General features: G+C 37.4%; 1 protein-coding gene across 1 annotated transcript in view; it reads left to right on the top strand.

Moving 5' to 3' along the window:
* The window catches only part of NSD3 (nuclear receptor binding SET domain protein 3), a 72,363-nt gene that overhangs the window by 45,049 nt on the left and 5,864 nt on the right, over positions 1-21,450 (top strand). The window contains 8 exon segments of the mRNA XM_014453628.1: positions 726-923; positions 1,394-1,567; positions 6,330-6,476; positions 9,781-9,937; positions 13,978-14,193; positions 14,867-14,966; positions 15,903-16,172; positions 21,081-21,197. Of these exon segments, the coding sequence (XP_014309114.1) occupies positions 726-923; positions 1,394-1,567; positions 6,330-6,476; positions 9,781-9,937; positions 13,978-14,193; positions 14,867-14,966; positions 15,903-16,172; positions 21,081-21,197 (1,379 nt within the window).

The raw sequence follows: 21,450 nt of genomic DNA, 5'->3' as shown, positions 1-21,450 counted from the left end.
TTTTTTGTTTTGGGGGGTAATTTTGAGTTTTCATCTTATCCCTGTTTTACATATGGAAATTTTAAGTGATTATCTAATGGAATCTGCCTTTTCTTTGGTAGTTTCTTTTACTTATTCTGTGTTGGAAAGACCTTGACACTCTCACCTCTCAGGTGTTGAAAAATTCTGGTTTGGGTTTTCTGTGGAAATAATTTTAGTGTAGAGTAAAAGGTGGAGATCTAAATTATTTATACTGCTACATCTCCAAATCCTATATAATAACAGTCTAATGTGCAAATAGACTGAAAGGCAGAATGACCGGTCATTATGATGCACACTGACCACTAGGGTGCAGACGCTCAATGCAGGAGCTTCCCCCTGGTGGTCAGTGCACTCCCACCGGAGCGAGTGCTGCTCAGCCAGAAGCCGGGCTCATGGCTGGTGAACGCAGGGGTGGTGGCAGGAGCCTCTCCCACCTTTGCTGCAGGCGGACATCCCCCGAGGGGTCCCGGACTGCGAGAGGGCACAGGCCGGGCTGAGGGGACCCCTCCCGACCCCCAGTGCACGAATGTCATGCACCGGGCCTCTAGTCAATTATATTAGCAAATCAATCATTCTAACAAAATTTATTAAATATTTTAATTTAACCATTTATTTTCCATGTTCATCTCAGTAGCTGCTTCTATTTAAAAGGAATATGCTTTAATTAGCTTTTATTTAATCTCTGTTCTTCACCAATTTTCCAGGAAAGCACCCATGTTTTTCATGTAAGGTGTCTGGTACAGATGTGAAGCGTTGCTCTGTCGGTGCTTGTGGGAAATTTTATCATGAAGCCTGTGTCCGCAAATTCCCCACTGCCGTCTTTGAATCAAAAGGATTCCGCTGTCCCCAGCACTGCTGTTCTGCCTGCTCTATGGAGAAAGATATCCACAAAGCAAGTAAAGGTAAAACAGAGCTAAGGTAAAAAAGAGCTACTTTTAAGTTCAGTAGCAAATAATAAGCATATTGTTAGAAGGAGCATCAGGCATTCTCCCTCTGTTTGTCTGTAGATACATGAGCTCAGCCACAGTAGATAGCATAATAAGTAGAGATTAGGTTCTCATTCAGACAATGAGAAGGAAATTCCATATGTTCAAAATCACCCTTGGAAATTCCTTAAACAGCTGCATTATTGGAGACCACCATCTCTCCAGCATCGGAGCAGACAAATTTTTCTTTGATCTCTAGAAGGGTGCTGCATTTAGGGGCCATATAGCATAGGAATGACAGAGCCAAACAAGTGAAGAAAATATTTTTATCTTACTATATTCAGCATCACACAGGAACCCAAAAGAACCCAATTCCAAAAATTTCATTTTATATATCCAGCTGATGCCTTATTATGTAGATTCCTTTTTGACTTGTCTTTAAACAGGTCGCATGATGAGGTGTTTGAGATGTCCAGTAGCCTATCACTCTGGAGATGCTTGTGTTGCTGCCGGAAGCATATTCGTGTCCTCCTACATTCTCATCTGTAGTAATCATTCCAAACGGAGCAGTAATTCATCCTCTGCTGTAAATGTAGGCTTTTGTTTCGTTTGTGCGAGAGGTGAGTGTCAATCCTTTCTCTTAGTTCTTTCTGAGTTCACTGGCATTAAAATAGAGTTTCAATAATATCCCCAAGACGGATGAACATTTCCAGTAGCTAGTCCCTTTTATATCATTAGACATTCAGATTGTTAGAATATTAATTCTTCCATAAATTAAGCTAAAGTCTGAATTTTTTAATAACTTAGAATTATGCATAAGTTCTTAGCATTTCTACTTGGAGCATCAAAAGATTAATCTATTTCCTTCTGCAAACAATTCTTCTATTCAAAGCAGGCTCTTCCCATGTCATATTCTTTAATCCAGAGCTTGCAACCTATTGAGATTTCACTTGGAAGGCAAAATGAGCACATTTATTTTTTAGTCGTTTATGTCGTATTTTATCATGTTTTAGTCTGGCATTGAGGAAGGCCTGATGGGATACAGCCAAAGCAACATATGTGGTGGTGTTAGTTAAGAGCCAGAAATGCAGGCTGTTGATACGTAGGTATGTCAAGAGATTGATCAACTAAAAACAATATTGTGTCCCTCAGGGGGTCAGTGAGCTTGAGTTCGTGATAAACATAAAATAGAACTTCATTAGTCGAATATGATACAGAATATTTATCTTTTTTTTTCTTTAGGAGACAGTTCTTTTAATTTGGTGAAAGTACCATAAAATATTTTTAAATAGAATTTAGGTAGTATTATAGATCTTGAGTTGCTTTACTTTTGTGTCTCGCATTTTAAAAATAATAATTAGAGGAAGTGGGCAGTAAAAGTTTAAATAAATGGTATCCTTTCTGTAGCAGCCAGCGGGTCCATTGTGTGTACTGCTTTCAGTATGCCAGAGTTTTCTTTCCTCACTAGAGCAATTACACAGTTGTATCCTTCTTTGAAACCTGGCTGCTACATGGAGAAGTAGGTCTGACATATTTCGTGCCACATTGTAACAGGTGACTAAAACGATTCAAATAAAAGAAATAAACCCCGTCCCTAAGAAAGTAATGATAGGATGGAAATACTGACTTATCCAATTGAGTGGCTAGCTTTAGAGACCTTTAAACAGTTGAGTGTCAATGAGAACATAAAGTCTCTATGGCTTTGTTAGTATTTTATTCTACTATCTAAGCACTTACTTTACTTAATTTTACCAGGAGTGTGTGTTTCTTACTTTTACTCACTTTTACTGGTTTGTGTTCTAGTAAAAATGAGTAAAAGCACTTAATTTTACTTTTACTCACTTTTACTAGGAGTGTGTGTTACTTATTTTTACTCACTTTTACTAGTTTGTGTTTCTGTTTGTGCATGTGTAACTGAGCCAACATTTTAAATATCAAGTTACTAACTCTCATGTTGACGTACTTGGGAGTACATTTTGAATCAATCAAGTACCATCAGTATGTATTAACCAATATTTCCTTTGGCTCTATTTCATTCAATAATTGGGAAACCTTTAAAACAGGTAGTTTCAATTTAAGACAGGTAGAAAAATGGCCCATTGTCAAGGAACCTTGTTTTGTAGAAAATCTAGCCATTTTGTTAAGTTTAACTTATATGCCTTGATTAAAAGCTTGAGATAATGGAAATAGGAAAAACCCATGTTTTAATACTAGGATCTGTATTTGCATCTTATCAATTTGGCAATTATTCTAAAGTATTACTACATTTAAATGCCTACTTAAGCAAGATTATTTAATTCCCAAGTATTTTAACTGGAACTTTGTCCAGTAAACAGTAACTTTTATTTTCCTTTCCAGAATTTTACAAAATCTTATTCTAAATTGATCAAATGTTGGGATTTGAGAAGGCTTAAAAGTTTTTCAGAAATACATAATATGTGTTCTTTATTCATTATTTGTAGCAGTTTCCTTTTTTAAAAAGAGACCTAATTGTAATAAATCCACACATTAAAAGGAGTACTTTAATCGTTTGTTTTTGCTATTAGAAAACTTAGCTTGTTTTGTTTTGTTTCTTGTCTCATACAGTTTTTCCCTCCTCTGAGAGGATTTTTCTTAGTTCTTGGTTATTGCTTGTTTAAAATCATTAAGCTAATTCTTAAGGACACAAATATCTAGAAATATTTTTAGAAATGTTTTAAGGTTTGCAGGAGTGAGGAATGTACGGCCCAAGAAATCATTTGGTCTGTCCTTGCCAAGGCATTAGGGGTGAGTTAATTAAATGTTTGACTAAATATAGCAGGCTAATTTTTAAGTTGATAATTTTATATAGCCTAAGAATGGTGTTATAAATACCAAAATGGTTGGCAGAAAAAAGGTTCCCCACTCCTAGTTTAAAGGAACATTCCTCCTCCCTCGCCCTCCCCATGGTGCATAGACAATGTTCAGTTATATTTCAGTGTCGTAAACAGGAGTGGGCAAAAGTAGATATACATAATACAACAAATAATACAATAATTAATAAATAATAATACAAGAATAAACTCTGTGTTTCGCATACTCACACCTGTAAACCTACTTTGCCCACCCTTGAATATTACTCAGCATCTTTCATCTGGAGGTTGGTGTAAAAGAATAGTTAGCTAACTTCTATGCCTTTCTTTGTAATGGTAATTTTAAATGGAGAAGTTAGATTAGGGTTTTCTTTTAATTTTAATAATAATAGCAATTTGCCCTAACCGGTTTGGCTCAATGGATAGAGCATCGGCCTGCGGACTCAAGGGTCCCAGGTTCGATTCCAGTCAAGGGCATGTACCTTGGCTGCGGGCACATCCCCAGTAGGGAGTGTGCAGGAGGCAGCTGATCGATGTTTCTCTCTCATCGATGTTTCTAACTCTCTATCCCTCTCCCTTCCTCTCTGTAAAAAATCAATAAAATATATTTTTTTAAAAAATAATAATAGCAATTTATTTTGCATCTGTAAATCAAACTCTACTAGATACTATATCAGGGGTCCTCAAACTTTTTAAACAGGGGGCCAGTTCACTGTCCCTTAGACCATTGGAGGGCTGGACTATAGTTTAAAAAAAAACTATGAACAAATTCCTATGCACACTGCACATATCTTATTTTGAAGTAAAAAAACAAAACAGGAACAAATACAATATTTGTATTTACATGTGGCCCGCGGGCCGTAGTTTGAGGACCCCTGTTAACTATCTGAATGAATTGCCACAATTGCCCTAAGAAGTTATTTCCCCATTTTATGTGGATGAGAACACTGAAGCCCAGATGAAATATTTAAAAGTTGTTAAATAGAGGGACCATGTGTACCTGATCTTTCTTATTTTAAAACCCACGTTTTTTTTTATTTTACACTACCTTTTTCTATTAAATGTATGAAATTCATTTGACATCATATGCCTTTTATTACCAGTTAGCAATTTCAAGTTCCATTCTGTCATCTGGATCAGAGATATTTCTTGAATATCTCAGTGTACAGTAGCACTAATGAAGATAAGATCCACAGAAAAGTAAATGGTATCCCCTTAAAAAACAAAACTCTTTCCTCTTCTCAAAATGATCTCTGTGAAACTATTGTCATGATCCTAATATATAAAGAGCCAGGGTCTGTCACGACCTAAACGACCAGACAGATGACCAAACAGCAGGCTAGGGTCCTGGCCGGCGCGGTGGAAGTCAGTCCTGGATCCCGGCCGCCCACGGCGTGGCGGCAGGAGGGAGCTGTGGGAACGGAGCCATTCTGCCATTGGACTGGCCTCTGGGTCCCTCCCCCTGCCCGCAGGCTCTGGGGAACCGGAGCCATGCTGCGATCAAACTGGCCTCTTGGTCCCTCCCCACTGGCCCACAGGTCCAGGGAACCAGAGCCATGCTGCAATGGGACTGGACCCTACCTGAGGGGTCCCGGATTGTGATAGTGTGCAGGCTGGGCTGAGAGACACCCCCCCCCCCCCCCCACCCCCCCCCAGTGCACGAATTTTCGTGCACCGGGCCTCTAGTTTTATTATAAAGTACTAGATCATTATAAACTGACCGATAACCAAATAGAGAAATTTTCCCTGGTCTCACAGTTCCCCAGATTTAGGAATGGCCTTTATCTATGTTATGAACTTAACTAGGGGAAGGGAAATGGGAGGGAGAGAAGTGAATGTCACAGGTGGTTTAGAGCAGATTTTACTTCCTCCAAATAAGATAGCTGTATTGGTAGATCAAAAGGACTCTATAAACCTTTAAAGTTGTTAATTACTTTATATCATGGCAGAGAAAAAATGGTTTGTATTACCTTAGTAAAGTTCAATGAAGTATGTCCCCTTTAAAATTACATATTGTATTGATAGAGAAAAGCTTTATTATCTGGCAGAAAAAGCTAGAACCTGTTTGAGAATATCTAAGACATGAATAGGAAAGAGGAGAGACTCAGTTCTTCCTTTAAGTGCTACTTGATACATTGAAGGTAGATCAGGTTCTATATTATTATATAGTTCTCATTTCTAGCAGTCAAGTGATACATTATTTTGTTGTCTGGATTGTCATTATAGGAGTTCTAAATATTAAGGAATGTGGTTTTATTTTTCATAGAGAGTTTTTCATATGATGTTAAATGCAGTTTACATCTTCAAAATTAATTTGGAGTTTTCTTCTGGGTATATAGGTTTCTATGTAGGGAATAAGGCATTGAGTCATTTAAACTCCCTTTAATAACTATAGATAGCTTTTTCTGTCAGATCTTTCTTTTTCTTCATACTTTCTTTTTTCCTCCCAACTTTAAGCACAGCTACATAATAGGGATTGGTTTATTTTTTCTCCTCATGGAATCATGGGTAGTTTCATTGCAGTTCATCTCTTTCTGTTTGTTTCGTATAGGGCTGATAGTTCAGGATCATTCAGACCCCATGTTCAGTTCATATGCCTATAAGTCCCACTACCTACTGAATGAATCAAATCGTGCAGAGTTGATGAAATTACCTATGATTCCTTCTTCGTCAGCTTCCAAAAAGAAATATGAGAAAGGTAATAATCAAAATAGTTTATCTCTTGCTTTCTTTTTGCATTTCCTATTTTTTTTTTAAATGAAGGGGGGAAATGTATGCCTGTCAAGCACCATCTGTTGCTTTTCTACCGTGGTGGTTGTAACTGTCTTCATATGGCTGCAAATTTATTAAAAAGGGCTTAAAATAATTCCATTTATTGCAAATTTTTACTTACTCTTCTCCTTGAATAAATTTTCACACATTTTATAGATCTATGGGCTATTAAAATGGAAAGACTTGGATTTTGCTTAGTGTAGAGGAGTAGTCTAAGGGCTCTTTCTCTTTTGCCTGATGTAGAACTAACATTCATGTTAGAATAGAATAGACACAATATAATTTGTTACTGACTTTTAACTAAATAGTAAGATAGGTTGTTAAATAGAGGGAAATAAAGATACTGATACTTAAAGGTTTTATTTTAGAATACATTCTATCATTTTGTTTCTTAAATGTTTTATTCAGTTGCTATGAAAACTAGTTGTCCTTCTCTCAGGATAATTGGTGGGCAGCTGGGGAGGGTACCCCAAATATTGGATATTGAAAGGCAGCCCAGGTGAGCTGAAGAATTGCTTATAGATAACCTATTATCCACAGAGAATCAGGAGCTACATGTATATTTATATTCTCCCAGTTAATTTAGTCTGTGGAAGAAAATCTTCTGTGTTTAGCTTTACATAGCATACTTGTAATAAAGGTGAAAAGTGATTTAACAATAATGTATTATTTGGGAAGTTACTGTCTCAGCAAGTAAATTAAATAACCTGGAAGGTGAATGCCTTTTCCTGTATGCATTCCCATTATGGTCTGGGGGCCAAGTGCAGATTCTTTAAAGAAAAATTAATTCATACCTAATACAGTGTGTACATTGGAAATGGGCCTCTTTTTTTCCCTTTGTGTTGCCTGCTTGATGTATCTTTGTTCTTTGTCAGAATTCTTAAGAGGCAACCCATGACTAAAAGGAAGTATAACTAAGCAAGCTGATTAGAACCTGGAGAAGTATGTTGGAGAGGTATTAGGTTTTTTTCTTTGTTTTCCATTGAAGTCACAGTTTTCCATTGAAGTCACCTTACTGGTGACACCACCTACTTCCAAAACAAAGATGGGCATAGGCTTGACTAACTCCATAATGCAATAAAATTAGACTGCCTGAGACGTTTTAGGAAATGCCTTCTATTCCTGCTGGTGCCATTGAAATGAGATTAATTCAATTGTTGCTTATTTTGTTTTCAGTACTTGGTATTGACCTTGACATAAATTGAAATTATTTTGAGCCCTCTGTTTGCTTAGCTTGAACCACATCTTTTCATGCATCCTAAAGCAGTTTTCTTGCATAGCACCAAGGTGGATTGTTCATATTTTTATTTTTCTATTTCCCTATTTTTCTGTTGTTTTTGTTTTTTGTCAAAAAATCATGATGACTTTCACTGATAACTCTCGGTCTGTATTTCCTCTGAAATAAGACTTAAAATTCAGGACTATTCCATAATATTAAAAATGGCCAGCCTGACTTTTCCCCGTCAACTCTAAGAATGACATGCCCTCTAAAAGCTATTTGCAAAGGCTGCTCTCTCTATTGGTTATTTCTTTCTGTTGTAAAAATGGGCTTTCTCATTTTAGTTTAAACTTACAGAAGAATTCCTAGGCTAAGAGCACTCAGACAGCTAATCTCTAGGTTGGGGAATTGGAACTATTAATCCATATTAAGATTTGCAGACAAAGGAACAAATCCCAATGATTGAAGAAAAAGCTTTTAAGCAGAGGAAATATAGTAATTTAATTCATCACTGATTGTATATGGATTTTTTCTTTTTGTTTTTATGACAATCAGAAGTTTGAATGTCTGCAGTAAGATAAGATTTTCTGGAAAATTGATAGCTAACCTTCAAAAGGTTGGAGCATGTGATTTGATAAAGTTGTAAAGAAGGCTCCTACCCTTTAGCTAATGAGACTTTAAATCTTAGTGTACTTGTGGGTTATAGACCTGATTTTCCAATGGGAAGACGATTTTTTTTGCAGTAAATGTCTTTATCATATTTCATCTTCATTAGTTAACATCCTTTTCCATCACTTGTTGAAATACCTATTAGAAATACCTAATCTTCCCCTCCCCCATCTTCTTCATTTCTTTGCATTTAGTAATATTATTTTGTTTTGTTAGCCACACCTGTTTTGGTCTTAATCCAGAGATCATTTTATGTATTTAAAAGGAGAGGATTTTTCTAGGCAAGTTGGAGGGATCTCCTTGCGTGTAGCACTTCATTCCACACTGATATTTACTTAATTTTATACTATAAAGCAGTGGTTCTCAATATGAAGTCAGAAAAGACTTATGTAAATAACATTTTTGAACTATTCTTAATATTTCAGAAAATCTAATAGAAGCACACAAACTATGGCTGCATGAGTTTCTTTATATTTGGCTATGATTTAAATAATACAGTGTGATAATGCTAGTTTTGTTATTGGATTCAGAAGCTCTGATTGGCAGTTTTATATTTCTTTGGTTAATAACATCAGAAAAATGTTATTTTTTAGTGTAGGGGTTTGTTTTTGGATTTTATTTTTGGTTGATAAAATATTGGAAGCATATAGGTTCATGAGGGAAGGGAAGGGGATCCTTGGTGATGAAAAAATTGCAAACCACTGCTCTATAGCTTGTTTGACTTTATCTTCACTAAAAAGGTAATGATGATATATGTAATCATCACCTTGAGCAAGTGCAATCCTTTTGCTTTTTTGTATCCTTTTATGGGAAGTAAGAAATACTGGTCAACCTATTGCCTATTTTCATTCTTGCTAATTTAATTATAAAGTGATTTAGTCGACTATGGCACTGGGTTAAAATACAAAGATGACCATTGCTTTCTTTCTTAGCTCTCAAGGAGAAAAGAAAGTAAGCTGCTACATATTTCTTTGAAAATCTGCTCTCAAATTTACTCGGTCTAAAGATTTTTAATACACCTATTTTGTCATATTTTAGGAATTTTAACTTCCTACTAAACGGATAGCTCAATAGCCCACGTTTTACAGGGGTAAGGAGTACAATAATGTTTCTCTTCCTATTCAAAAGCTGAGTTTCTGGCCATTGAAGTTCTGAAAAGGGAAGAAGCAAAATCTGTTCATTTGCTTTCTATTTTAATCCATCACCATAGATATGACTCCATCCTTCGTTATTTTCCCCCAATTTGAATCAAAGTTAATGCACTTAAATGATAATTTTCTCCTTTTTCTTCTTTTTCTCTTTCCTCTTTTCTCAGTTATTAAGACTGTTTATTTGTTTCAAGGTGGAAGATTGCTCTGCTGTGAATCGTGCCCAGCTTCCTTCCATCCAGAATGCCTGAGCATAGAAATGCCAGAAGGCTGCTGGAATTGTAATGACTGTAAAGCTGGCAAGAAACTGCATTACAAGCAGATTGTTTGGGTCAAATTGGGAAATTACAGGCAAGTTTTTCCAAGGACAAAGAGGAAGTATTCAATCATTGTTTAGACCTAGGTTCATAAACTGTGTTACAAACTGGCTAGCAGACAGGTAGAACAGCAGAGCTACTTCCTTAAAAAAGAGAGAGAGAGAAGAAACCTATATTTATTTTATTTTTAAAATATGTTTATTGATTTCAGAGAGGAAGGGAGAGGGAGAGAGAGAGATAGAAAGAAACATCAATGATGAGAGAGAATCATTGATTAGCTGCCTCCTGCACGCTCCCTACAGGGGATTGGAGCCCACAAGCCGGGCATGTGCCCTGACCGGGAATCAAACCGGGACCTTCTGGTTCATAGGTTAACGATTATCCACTGAGTCACACCAGCTGGGCAAGAAACATATTTTGAGTCTGGGTTTTTACAAGATTGAGAAGGTTAGTTGTGGAATTTTTTTTGATTGGTTGGTTGGCTTTTGTTTTTAAGTTCCAAAAGTTGTTTTATATTAATGAACTATGTACTACTAGATTTTGGAATAAAAAGTCTTATGTGATTAATGGAGAAGATGTTTTCTTTGTGCCCTAATTAACTTTATATTGATCTGTGATTTCTAATAAAATCAAGTTTTTCCCTGGCCAAAATAGCCCTCTTTGCCCCTTAATCTGGTCCATACTTTAACCTGTGTGCAAAAAGAGAGCATTTTAGGATTTAAAGAGAGAGATTGTTTCATTAAGAGCCTTTAGCTCTTAAGAGAATGAGTAAGAAGTATGTGTGATTACTATTATTTTAATAAAACTTTCTCCTTTTAAGAAGCCTGTTTTTTTACAAGCCTTCACTGCACAAGAATAGTGACATATTTTTTAAAACTCTGCAATCTGCATTTTGAGGTATAAGTTTATCATTTTTCTAAGAAAATAGATACTGTTCAAGAGAATTCTACTTTTCAATTAGAATCCTAAGTAAGATATATTTCTGTAGAATCTCAGACATACTGTAATTCCTTTTAGCAAGGGCTATGTTGTTTTCTCTGTTTTAAATATGCTGCTTGCTTACCTGTTTAACTTTAAAATCTTTGTTATTAAGCTGAGATAAGTGGCATTGAGAAGCCCTCCCACTATTTTTTTAACATATGACAAGAAATCTCCAAGTCCTAAAAAGATGGACAATTTGAATACATAAACAATTTTATACTGTATGGCAAACGATATTATAAAGTTTTAAAAAGCAAATATCAAACCAGGATAAAGTGTTTGCTATTCTACTTTCAATGAGAAAAGACAAATACCTTATCTAGAAAAAAAAAAGGACAAAGAAGAGAAAGAGCCAGTTTGCAAAAGAATAGCAAATGGAAAATAAACGTGAAAAATGCCCAGCCTCACTAAAAAATAAATGTTCACTAAAAACAAAGAGCCCCCCCCCCCTTAACAGATTGGCAGAGATATAAAAGAGTAATAATTTTGTGGCCAGGGAGGGCATAGGGAAATGAGTATTAAAATTGTAACTCTGTATACTTCTTGACCCAGCGCTTCCCTTTCAAGAAATTTATCTAAGGAAAAAATATTGGACAAACAGGCAAAAATGTATTTGTTGGGGTACTCATTGTGGTATTATTTGAAATAACCCAAATGCTTAGTCCATAAGGGATTTGTCAAATAAATTATACTATATCCATATTGTAGAGTATCTTGAGGCCAATAAAAGAATAATGCAGGTCTGTATAGTAACATAGGAAGATATCCACTATATAGTTGAATTTAGAAAACATGTTAAACAGTATGTACATTATCTTTCCATGTATTTATACAATTTTTAAAAATTGTAGCTCTAGATATAATATGTTTTTAATACCTGGAAAGAAACACATGTAATGTTAATAGTGTTAGGCATGAGATTACAAGGAGAGGCATTTTCAGTTTTTCTGTTATACATTTGTGCATTGTTTTATTTTTAAAAGAAACTCTGCTTTTATAATTAAAATATATATATATTTGGGGGTGGGAGGGCATGGGTTTGACAATTACTAGATAAGACATTCCTGGATAACAAATACCTAAAACAATATAAGAAACCTTTAGCTCTTCAAGTAAATTTCAGAATATTTTCTTTATATTTAATTTGGGGGGGCTTTTTTTGAGATATTGTTGACATAGTAGTTTCAGTTGTACAACATATTGTTTCAGTATTTGTATATAGCAGTGATGGCGAACCTTTTGAGCTCGGCGTGTCAGCATTTTGAAAAACCCTAACTTAACTCTGGTGCCGTGTCACATATAGAAATTTTTTGATATTTGCAACCATAGTAAAACAAAGACTTATATTTTTGATATTTATTTTATATATTTAAATGCCATTTAACAAAGAAAAATCAACCAAAAAAATGAGTTCGCGTGTCATAGGTTCGCCATCACTGGTATATAGTATTGTGAAATGATCACCACAACAAGTCTAGTTAACATTCTTCTCCATACATGGTTACAATTTTCTGTTCTCCTGATGAGAATTTTTAAATCTACTCTCTTAGCAACTTTCAAATATATAATACAGTATTATTAACTATAGTCACCATGTTGTACATTATATATTTTCTTTATTAAGAAGTTATGAATGTAAAAAGATCTTTGCCTTAACTTAAATACTTAAGCTTTGATTACATTGCATTTAAAGAACCCCAAAGCAGTTCTCCAGTTCACAGCCCAGTGAGATTTATATGCAGATCAGATTCTTCTTGTATGTTCTGCAGAGACTTCCATCCATGAACTAAGTCTTAATGTATTTTTTCTAGTCAGGCCCAGCTGGGCCACATGAAGCTGTTTCTTTTCAGTAACTAGTTGCTCCCGTGGGCAGCTTCCTGGGGGAAATACGAGGACCTGGGACAACCCCTGGCACAGAGTGTGCCTCTTCCTGACCCCATGAGTGCAGTCCTCATGGACATACTTACCTGCCTTTAAATGGTTTAGAAATAGCCATTTCCTAGTCCACTTTGAGGGAAACCAAACATTGATTACACAAAACAGTGGTTTGTTTTGTTGGAACAATTTGAGCACAGGCTCTTGCCCATTTTTTTCATTAATTCTTAGATGGACAGCAGGTACCTTTTAGATGAAGCATATTCAAGTTCTGCACTGTGACCCTGAGAGTGTGGCCATGCTGTCATTTAGCTTCTAAATAATACAGTTATTCATTAGATAAATGGTTTTATTAGGCACCTATAAAATAAGTGGCTGACAAATTTTAAGTTTGTGTATGTTTACTGTTCATATTGATGGTTTTACATACTATAAAAGCTCCACCTTTCAATTGCTGACTCGCCCAGTTGCTGGAAATTGTCACGTGCGCCTCACAGATGGTTTCATTTAGAGATTGCTGTGGTTTCAGTCATCATGGCATGAAACAGTTCTGTTTCATTCTGTCCCAAAGTCCACGTTTATTGTGATCCAAGATGAATTAGATTCTGAAATACACACTGACATAAGCCTAGTACATTTGACCAAAAAGTATTTACCCTGAGTGAATAGTCAGAAAATGCTCATTTGAATGGGAATGGTCATTCTTTGCTAGAGCATCAGTTTATTCTCAAATGAGCCCCTTGACTACTAGAAATAAACTTTTACACCTTGGAGGACGATGTTGGTTTAAGAATGCCAAGTTTGGAGAAAAACAACTTTTCTAGGATAGAAATTTGGTTCGGAATGATGTTGGTAATTTCTAATTCTTAAGGTGGGTAGTGGGTTAAGTATTATTTTATTATGCTTTATAGCTTATATTTCCTTGATATATATACTTTTATAAATATGAGATATTAATTTTTTTAAGAAAGTAGCTGGATTGGATGTTTAGGGCCTAGTTTGTTTAGTCTATGTTCACTATATCATTAATAAATTCATTAACTAATATGATTTTAAATGCTGTGTGGTTTGAGCAAGATTAAAGATGATCAAGGTATTTTGTGTCCTTAGAGTCTGAATGAAAATGTCACGGTATAAAACCTCTTATTCCCTCCTGCCAGCCCTGTAAAGAATAGTCTGTTTTTCATACCCTTGGTCTAAAATTGTTTTTGTTTTCAGATGGTGGCCAGCAGAGATCTGCAATCCCAGGTCTGTGCCACTGAACATCCAGGGCCTTAAGCATAACTTGGGGGACTTCCCTGTGTTCTTCTTTGGTTCTCATGACTACTATTGGGTGCACCAGGGCAGAGTGTTCCCTTATGTTGAAGGAGACAAAAGCTTTGCTGAGGGACAGACTAGTATTAACAAGACCTTCAAAAAAGGTAAGTTGGAATGATGTTTACAGTGGCTCAAAACTAAGAATTCAGTGTTGATTTCTCAACATCTTCCACCTCACATATGACATATTTCTGGTAGTAGAGAATTTTCACCAGGTTAACCCCATTAGAACCATGTCAGAATCTAATCAATTAGAAAAATAACATTTTCAGTTTGGTAGGCTCTGCTGAGTAAGTGAACGGAGTTTCTTCAGGGATCTTTCTAGACATAGATTTTTCTGGGAATAGTTTTCTTAATCACATGAAGCTCCTTTACCACAGAAGAGTAGCAGAGCTTCTCATGGAGAGCCTTACAACTGGTTTTGCAACAAGGTACCAGGAAGTTTGGCTTTCTGGGCGAGAGCAAAGTGAATTTAAAGCTAGTTCCAGGTGAAAGGCTCCCCTTGGGTTCACGTGGAAGCCTCTGATCACGGAAGCAGAACCTCATCTCTGAGGCTGCAGTTTGCACAGAGCAGTGTTCAGCCAACAGTGAGTCATATCCTATTTCAGTGCTACCCTATCCTGCTGGTAAGTGGTTATTTCCAGAAACGATTTTAAAAAGAAAAAAGCAGCCCTATTCAGTGCATTGTGAAGGCAGAGTAAAACTGCTCTCCTAACAGGTATTGTTTATTTGTTTGTTTGTTTGTTTGTTTGTTTGTTTGTTGACATTTATATAATTTGTTTGGTCTTATTGGCAAACGTTTCCAGGAGTTGAAAGCACAAAGAGAAAGTAAAGAAGCACTAGAGATTGAAAAAAACTCAAGAAAACCTCCTCCTTACAAACACATCAAAGTGAGTCTCTACCCTGAGAGATTGGTATTTGACGGGCAAGATGAAGTGCAATATTCTTAGTAGTGAGAAAGCCCGTTTTGACTTGTGAAAACTTTTGCTAATTTTCACCCAATCTTCTGTAAAACAAACAGAGCTTTTGTTAGCAGTGTCATAGTCAGATGGGAGCGAGGGAGCTGGGAGCGGGAGCTGTGTGCTGTGGGGATGAGGTCGCAGATAAGCGCTCTGGCACCTGGGAGCGACATGTTTGATGGGGAATCCTGTGCCTGCTCTACCAGGTTATCCTGCCACCAAATGAGAATAGAGAGATTGGCCCCTTTCGTCCAGACAGTCAGAGTTGTTCCCAGTTACGCAATTTCCATCAACTAGTACAGTGATTCCCAAAGTGGGCGCTACCGCCCCCTGGTGGGCGCTGCAGCGATCCAGGGGGGCGGTGATGGCCACAGGTGCATTTGTTTTAACTCTTTTTGTATTACCTTTCTATTCTGAGTTCAATAAATAGTTTCATAATTTCAAACTTCAATGTTTCTAATTTACACCTTTCTTTACTATATTTTACGAAAAAGGTAGAAACATTAATACATATATCTTTCTGTTTAATTGCTATTAAAATTTAAAAAAAATTAATTTCCAGGGGGCGCTGAGTAATATTTTTTCTGGAAAGGGGGCGGTAGGCCAAATAAGTTTGGGAACCACTGAACTAGTAGAAGGAGAAATACACAGAACAGATAAATGAGAATTCACATCAAGTTTTTGGTATTTTTGCCAACTAAGAAGAGGCAGTTCTTATTCTTAGTTTATTTGTGGGGAAATTGCTATTACGATAATGAGCCTTTCGTAGTCATGCTGCAAGGCAGTAGCAGAGCCAAGAACAGCATGGTGGAAGTTTCGGGTGTTCTGTTTAAATTCCTCCCCCTCATCTGTGATTTTGTTTTCTAGGCTAACAAAGTCATAGGAAAGGTACAGATCCAGGTTGCAGACCTGTCAGAGATTCCCCGCTGTAACTGCAAGCCAGCCGATGAGAACCCTTGCGGCTTAGAATCCGAGTGCCTGAACAGAATGCTGCAGTACGAGTGTCACCCGCAGGTGTGCCCAGCCGGAGATCGTTGCCAGAACCAGTGCTTCACAAAGAGGCTCTACCCTGATGCAGAAATCATCAAAACGGAGCGAAGAGGCTGGGGCCTCAGGACCAAAAGGAGCATTAAGAAGGTAACTTGGGGCAGGGGCACTGGTGGTCGGAGCCAGATCAGGGCCTGTGCCTCTCAGAGAAGCTTCAATGGGGATGAAATGTATGGTGGTTCCTGGTAGAATCTTGAAATTTCCCAAGTTGAGAGTTTGGCACTTCTTAGGCAAAGAAGCTATAGGAAGTGGTAGTGATAAAACATACAAAACTTTGGTTGTCTTATGATCAGTCATAAAAAGCAGAAGGGACATGGGTCATTTTCTGTTTAAAGTATTATTTTACTTGTTAAGCAAAATAGACCTGGATGTAAAAGACCTAGTAAAGGCAAAACCCAGGACTTTGCTCCAGTGTCATAATGCATTAGCTGTGAAACCGTGGCCACGTCAGTCAACCTCCCTGGCCTCCGTTTCCTCATCTCTAAAATAGACATAGTAATCCCTGCCCTACACATGTCAGGGTTGCTGCTAGTCTCAAATTAGATTATATACCCAAAAGCAACCGGAACAAGTTTAGTACTTTGAGGCAATTTTTCAAAACAGTCCCTTTGATTAACACAGAAATGCACTGTCTATTGCAGAACATTTTCTACATACAAATAACTCAAAGGAAAAAAATGAAAATCACCAGTATATCCTACTGCTCAAAGGCTCTCAAACTTTAGAGATTCTGAGAATCTCCTGAGGTTATTATTATTATTATTGTTTATCCTCACCTCAGGATATTTTTCCATTCATTTTTAAGGAGAGTGAAAGGGAGAGGGAAAGACAGAGAGAAACATAGATGTGAGAGAAACACATCGATTGGTTGCCTCCTGCACGAGCCCTGTACAGGACCCTGCAACCAAGGTACATGCCCTTGACTGTACCCGGGACTTAGGTCTGCAGGCCGATGCTCTATCCACTGAGCCAAACCAGCTAGGGCCTGGGGTCCTTAAAAACAGTATCACCCAGAAATATCTGGGACAGTATCTTCTGCATTTTATAACAAGTTCCTGCCCTGCCCCCCTTCTGCCCACTACCCCTGCTTGCCAAATGCCAATATATAGAACTTGGAGATATATTCATTGAGAGAGGTGGACCTAGTGAGAATTTGTAATTACTTTTTTTAAAATATATATTTTTATTTATTTCAGAGAGGAAGAGAGAGGGAGAGAGATAGAAACATCAATGATGAGAGATAAATATTGATCAGCTGCTTCTTGCACGCCCCCTACTGGGGATCAAGCCTGAAACCCAGGCATGTGCCCTGACCGGGAATCGAACTGTGACCTCCTGGTTTATAGGTTGGCGCTCAGCCACTGAGTCATATTTCTACCTTTTAAAAAAATCACCTTTGTGATTAAAAAATACCACATAATGTAGTAAAGTAAATCAGTACAAGGAAGATATTCCTCCTTCATCCTTCAATTCTTGGTCTCACAAAAGATGACCATTGTTAATAGGTTGGTATGTAGCCTTTTAGAACTTTTTCTGTGCAGTTGTAAGTATTAACACATATGCAAATATATATTCATATATTCTGTATTTGTAGGGTTTTTAAAACAAATATGATCATACATATTTCCCACTGAATATATCATACATATATTTTTATATCAGTACATAGAGATTTCAACTCATTCTTTTTATTGTTTTTTTTTGTTTTTTCAACTCATTCTTTTTGTTAAACAATCTCACTGTATTCCATAGTAAAATGTATCAAATTATGTACCATAATTTATATAACCTATTTTCCAATAAATATATACACACACACACACACACACACACTTACAGATTTTTTAAAATTCTGTAGTGAACATTCTTGGTCATCTCTCTTTATGCACCTGTTTCTATAGGTTAGATTGCTTGTGATGAGACTCATTCATTTGGTACATATTTGTGAAGCTTCTATGTGCCAGGTACTGTTCCAGCAGTACCTGGAAAAACAGTAGTGAACAAGACAAATGATGAACAGATATCTAATGCTGAGTACCACTAAATGCTGCAAAGAACTAAGCTGTCAGAGGGGACAGCTAGTGACTGGGATTGCTACTTAGATTGATTGGCTAAGGGGACATTTCACCTGAATATGTGAGGGAGAAAGTCACGGAGATACATATCAAGAAGAGTATTTCAGACTAAAGTAACCAAGTACAAATGCCTTAGCATGTTCCAGCAACAAAAAGAAAGCACCAGGAGAAGAATGGCAAGGAGAAGAGTGGCAGGTAGGGGATAGGAAAGAGGCTATAGATCATATGGGCGTTACAGGCCACAGGATGGGAAATTTCTGGAGCATTTTAGTAGGGACTGATTTGATCTGAGACTTGATGTATTCGTTTTATATTGCTGCATAACAATGTTACCACAAACTTGGCAACTTAAAATATAACACACATTTGGTTATCTCAGAGTTCCTGTGGGTGAAGGGTCCAGGCAATGCTTAGCTGGGTCCTCTCAGGGTGCAGTCTGGGTGCTGCCCAGGGCTGGATTCTCACTCATGTGCCTTGGCTAAGGAAGGATCCACTTCCCTGCCTGTATGGCTGTTGGCAGAATTATGTTCCTTGCCAGCTGTAAGCCTGAGAGCTTCAGGTGTTTTTGTTTCATTTGTTGTTACTGTTTCGTTGTCCTCTGGAGGCTGCCTGCAATTCCTTGCCAAATGAGGTTCCCCAACATGGCTCTTTGCTTCCTTACAGCCAGCAAGATGTATGCTAAAGTCATAATGTAACAGATTCATGTAATCACATATTTCCACCACCTTTGTCATGCTCCATTGCAAGTCACAGGTCCTGCTCACTTGAGGGGAGAGGATCACAGAGCCATGTGAACACCAGGAAGCAGGTCGTGGGGCCCACCTTCAGAGTCTGTCTGCCACATTTGAGTTTCAAAAGAATAATTTTGGCTGTAGTCTGGAGAATTTATGGTAATGGGGAAAGTAATAAAAAGGAGACCATTATAATCCAGGAGAGAGATGATGGTGGCATAGACTACTAGGGTTGTAGTTGTGCAGGAGAGAAGAGGGTGGATTTCTGACATTTTGAAGTTAGAGCCAATAGGACTTGCTAGTGCATTGGATATGTGTATTGGGCTGCTCAAAGGCCATCAGCATGTAAAATGTTATGTGATTCAAATTTTTTACTATTATTTTAATGCCATGCATGTCGTAAGTGTTTCCCTCCACGTCCTGCGTGGTTCAGGGATCGGGTCTGGAAGAGGAGCCGCACACAAATGAAAAAGAAAAGACACGAGATAATTTGGGAATATTGGGGGACCAGGCGGGCAAGTCCAACTCAGGAGGAAGGACTTCCACTGTGCTCAGGCCTCACCAAGCTTTTTATACTCAGAGGTAAACAAGGCCGTGGTTACCATAGTTACACAGTTCTTGTGAGTTTCACTTGTTTTGACCATGGTTACACTTCCTGCACTTCCTCAGCCCATTAGCTTCCCAGATAAGATCTAGGGAGTGTTATAAGGTCAAGCCTAATTATGCTAAGAGGACTGTGCCCTCTAAGCTGGGACTTGTTTGTGACTTTGCCAACAGGTCAGTCCGAGGCTTAACCCTATATCAGTTTCCCACACATGCATATCACACATACAAATTTTTTTGCCTGTGATTTCAGGGGAATGTTTGGAGTCATCCTGAAAACTGTATAGCTTAATGTCTTTTTAACACCTTTTAATAGTAGTTGTATTTATTCTAAAATGTGTTTTAATTTACTTAATTCATGATATATAGTTGACCCTTGAATACACACAGGTTAGGGACACTGACCACACTCATAGTTGAACTTTTTTGACTCCCCCAAAACTTAAGTTGTGGCACAAGGGATTGGTTCCAGGCCCCCTCCAGACACCAGAATCTGAGGATATTCAAGTCCCCTATATAAAAGGTATACATCAGTGCATACAGTCAGCCTCTATCTGTGGGCTCCCAGCCACGGATGGAAAATAGTACAGGTATTTATTGAAAAAATCCATGTGTGAATAGACCTGCACAGTTCAAAACTATCTTGTTCAAGGGTCAACTGTAATCAAGAGAAAAGAAAATATAATCAGGATTGTCTGCCCTTTAGCACTTGAGGAATTGCTAGTGTAAGATAACTGATCTTTTACAAAACAGCTAGAAATATATGGTCTCTGAAAAGCAGAATCATCAAGACTTTGTAGCAACATGGGAAAGATTTTTGGTGCATTTAGGGGACAGATGCCAAATATGAAACTGAAAACACAGTGAGTCCCCTCTTCACACCTAAATCCTGACCGTGTGCCAGCGTCAAGCATGCCCTTCCTGCTGTGAGGTGGCTTCTTAGAAACTGGAAAACATGTATAAACACTGAATTACACCCTCTCTTTATCGTCTTTAAGGATAGATTTCTAGCACTTTCTAAGGTCTGTATTTTCTTTTAGTTCACAGTTTAGTTTACAGCTCGTGGTTCAGTAAACAACTCTTTGAGGTTAACGGTTTGTCACTTTGGACATCAAAAGTATTTCTTTTACAAAATAGCTAGAGATATTTATTCACAGTGGTATATCAAGTTTTGGCACATGCACTCATATTTGATATCAGCACTTTAATTTTTCTATATTCATTCATTTTCATAGACTAATAAATATAAACCATAATAAATAGTTTATAATGTTATAGTACAGTTTCAGGGCTCGAGGTTGCCTTATCCCAGATCCCAGTGATAGACCATAACTGTGTCACTTGGACTATTGAAATAATATTGTCAGCAAAAAGAGACAAGCAGATCATTATATTTTGCAGCACTGGCACAAGAAAAATAGTGCCACCTGAATGCCCATGAATAATAGCAACTATTTGTTTTGATGGTTGAAGTTATATTTCTATGGTTCTTTTTGGTTAATTCTTTTGGATCATACATGCTGTGTTAAGGAATGCTTTCTAATATAATACATTGGTTTCACATTTACATATTGCATGCTTCTCTGTAGGGTGAATTTGTAAATGAATATGTTGGCGAATTAATTGACGAAGAAGAATGCAGATTGCGAATCAAGCGAGCCCACGAGAACAGCGTAACCAATTTTTATATGTTAACTGTCACCAAGGTAAAATTACTTTGTTTTTGTTTTCATGATCTTAGGTTGAACTGTTTCCTCTAATTTGATTTTTTCAGGCAAAGTATAATGATTAGCAGTACCCAGAGTGCTTCCCACTATAATGTGCTAATTATACCAGAGCACAAAATGAATGCTTGCTGCAGCCTTGCACAGGTCATATGAGACAGCATTACGAGTGAGAGTGAAGCAGGAAAGGTTGACACGCCTGGATTCTGGTCCCAGCTCCTCTTAGGCACTGAAA

This window comes from Myotis lucifugus, unplaced genomic scaffold (genome assembly GCF_000147115.1).
Source record: "Myotis lucifugus unplaced genomic scaffold, Myoluc2.0 scaffold_26, whole genome shotgun sequence".
Classification (NCBI taxonomy): Eukaryota; Metazoa; Chordata; class Mammalia; order Chiroptera; family Vespertilionidae; genus Myotis; species Myotis lucifugus.
The sequence above is the reverse complement of the archived record's forward strand: the minus strand, read 5'-3'. Positions and strand labels throughout refer to the sequence as shown.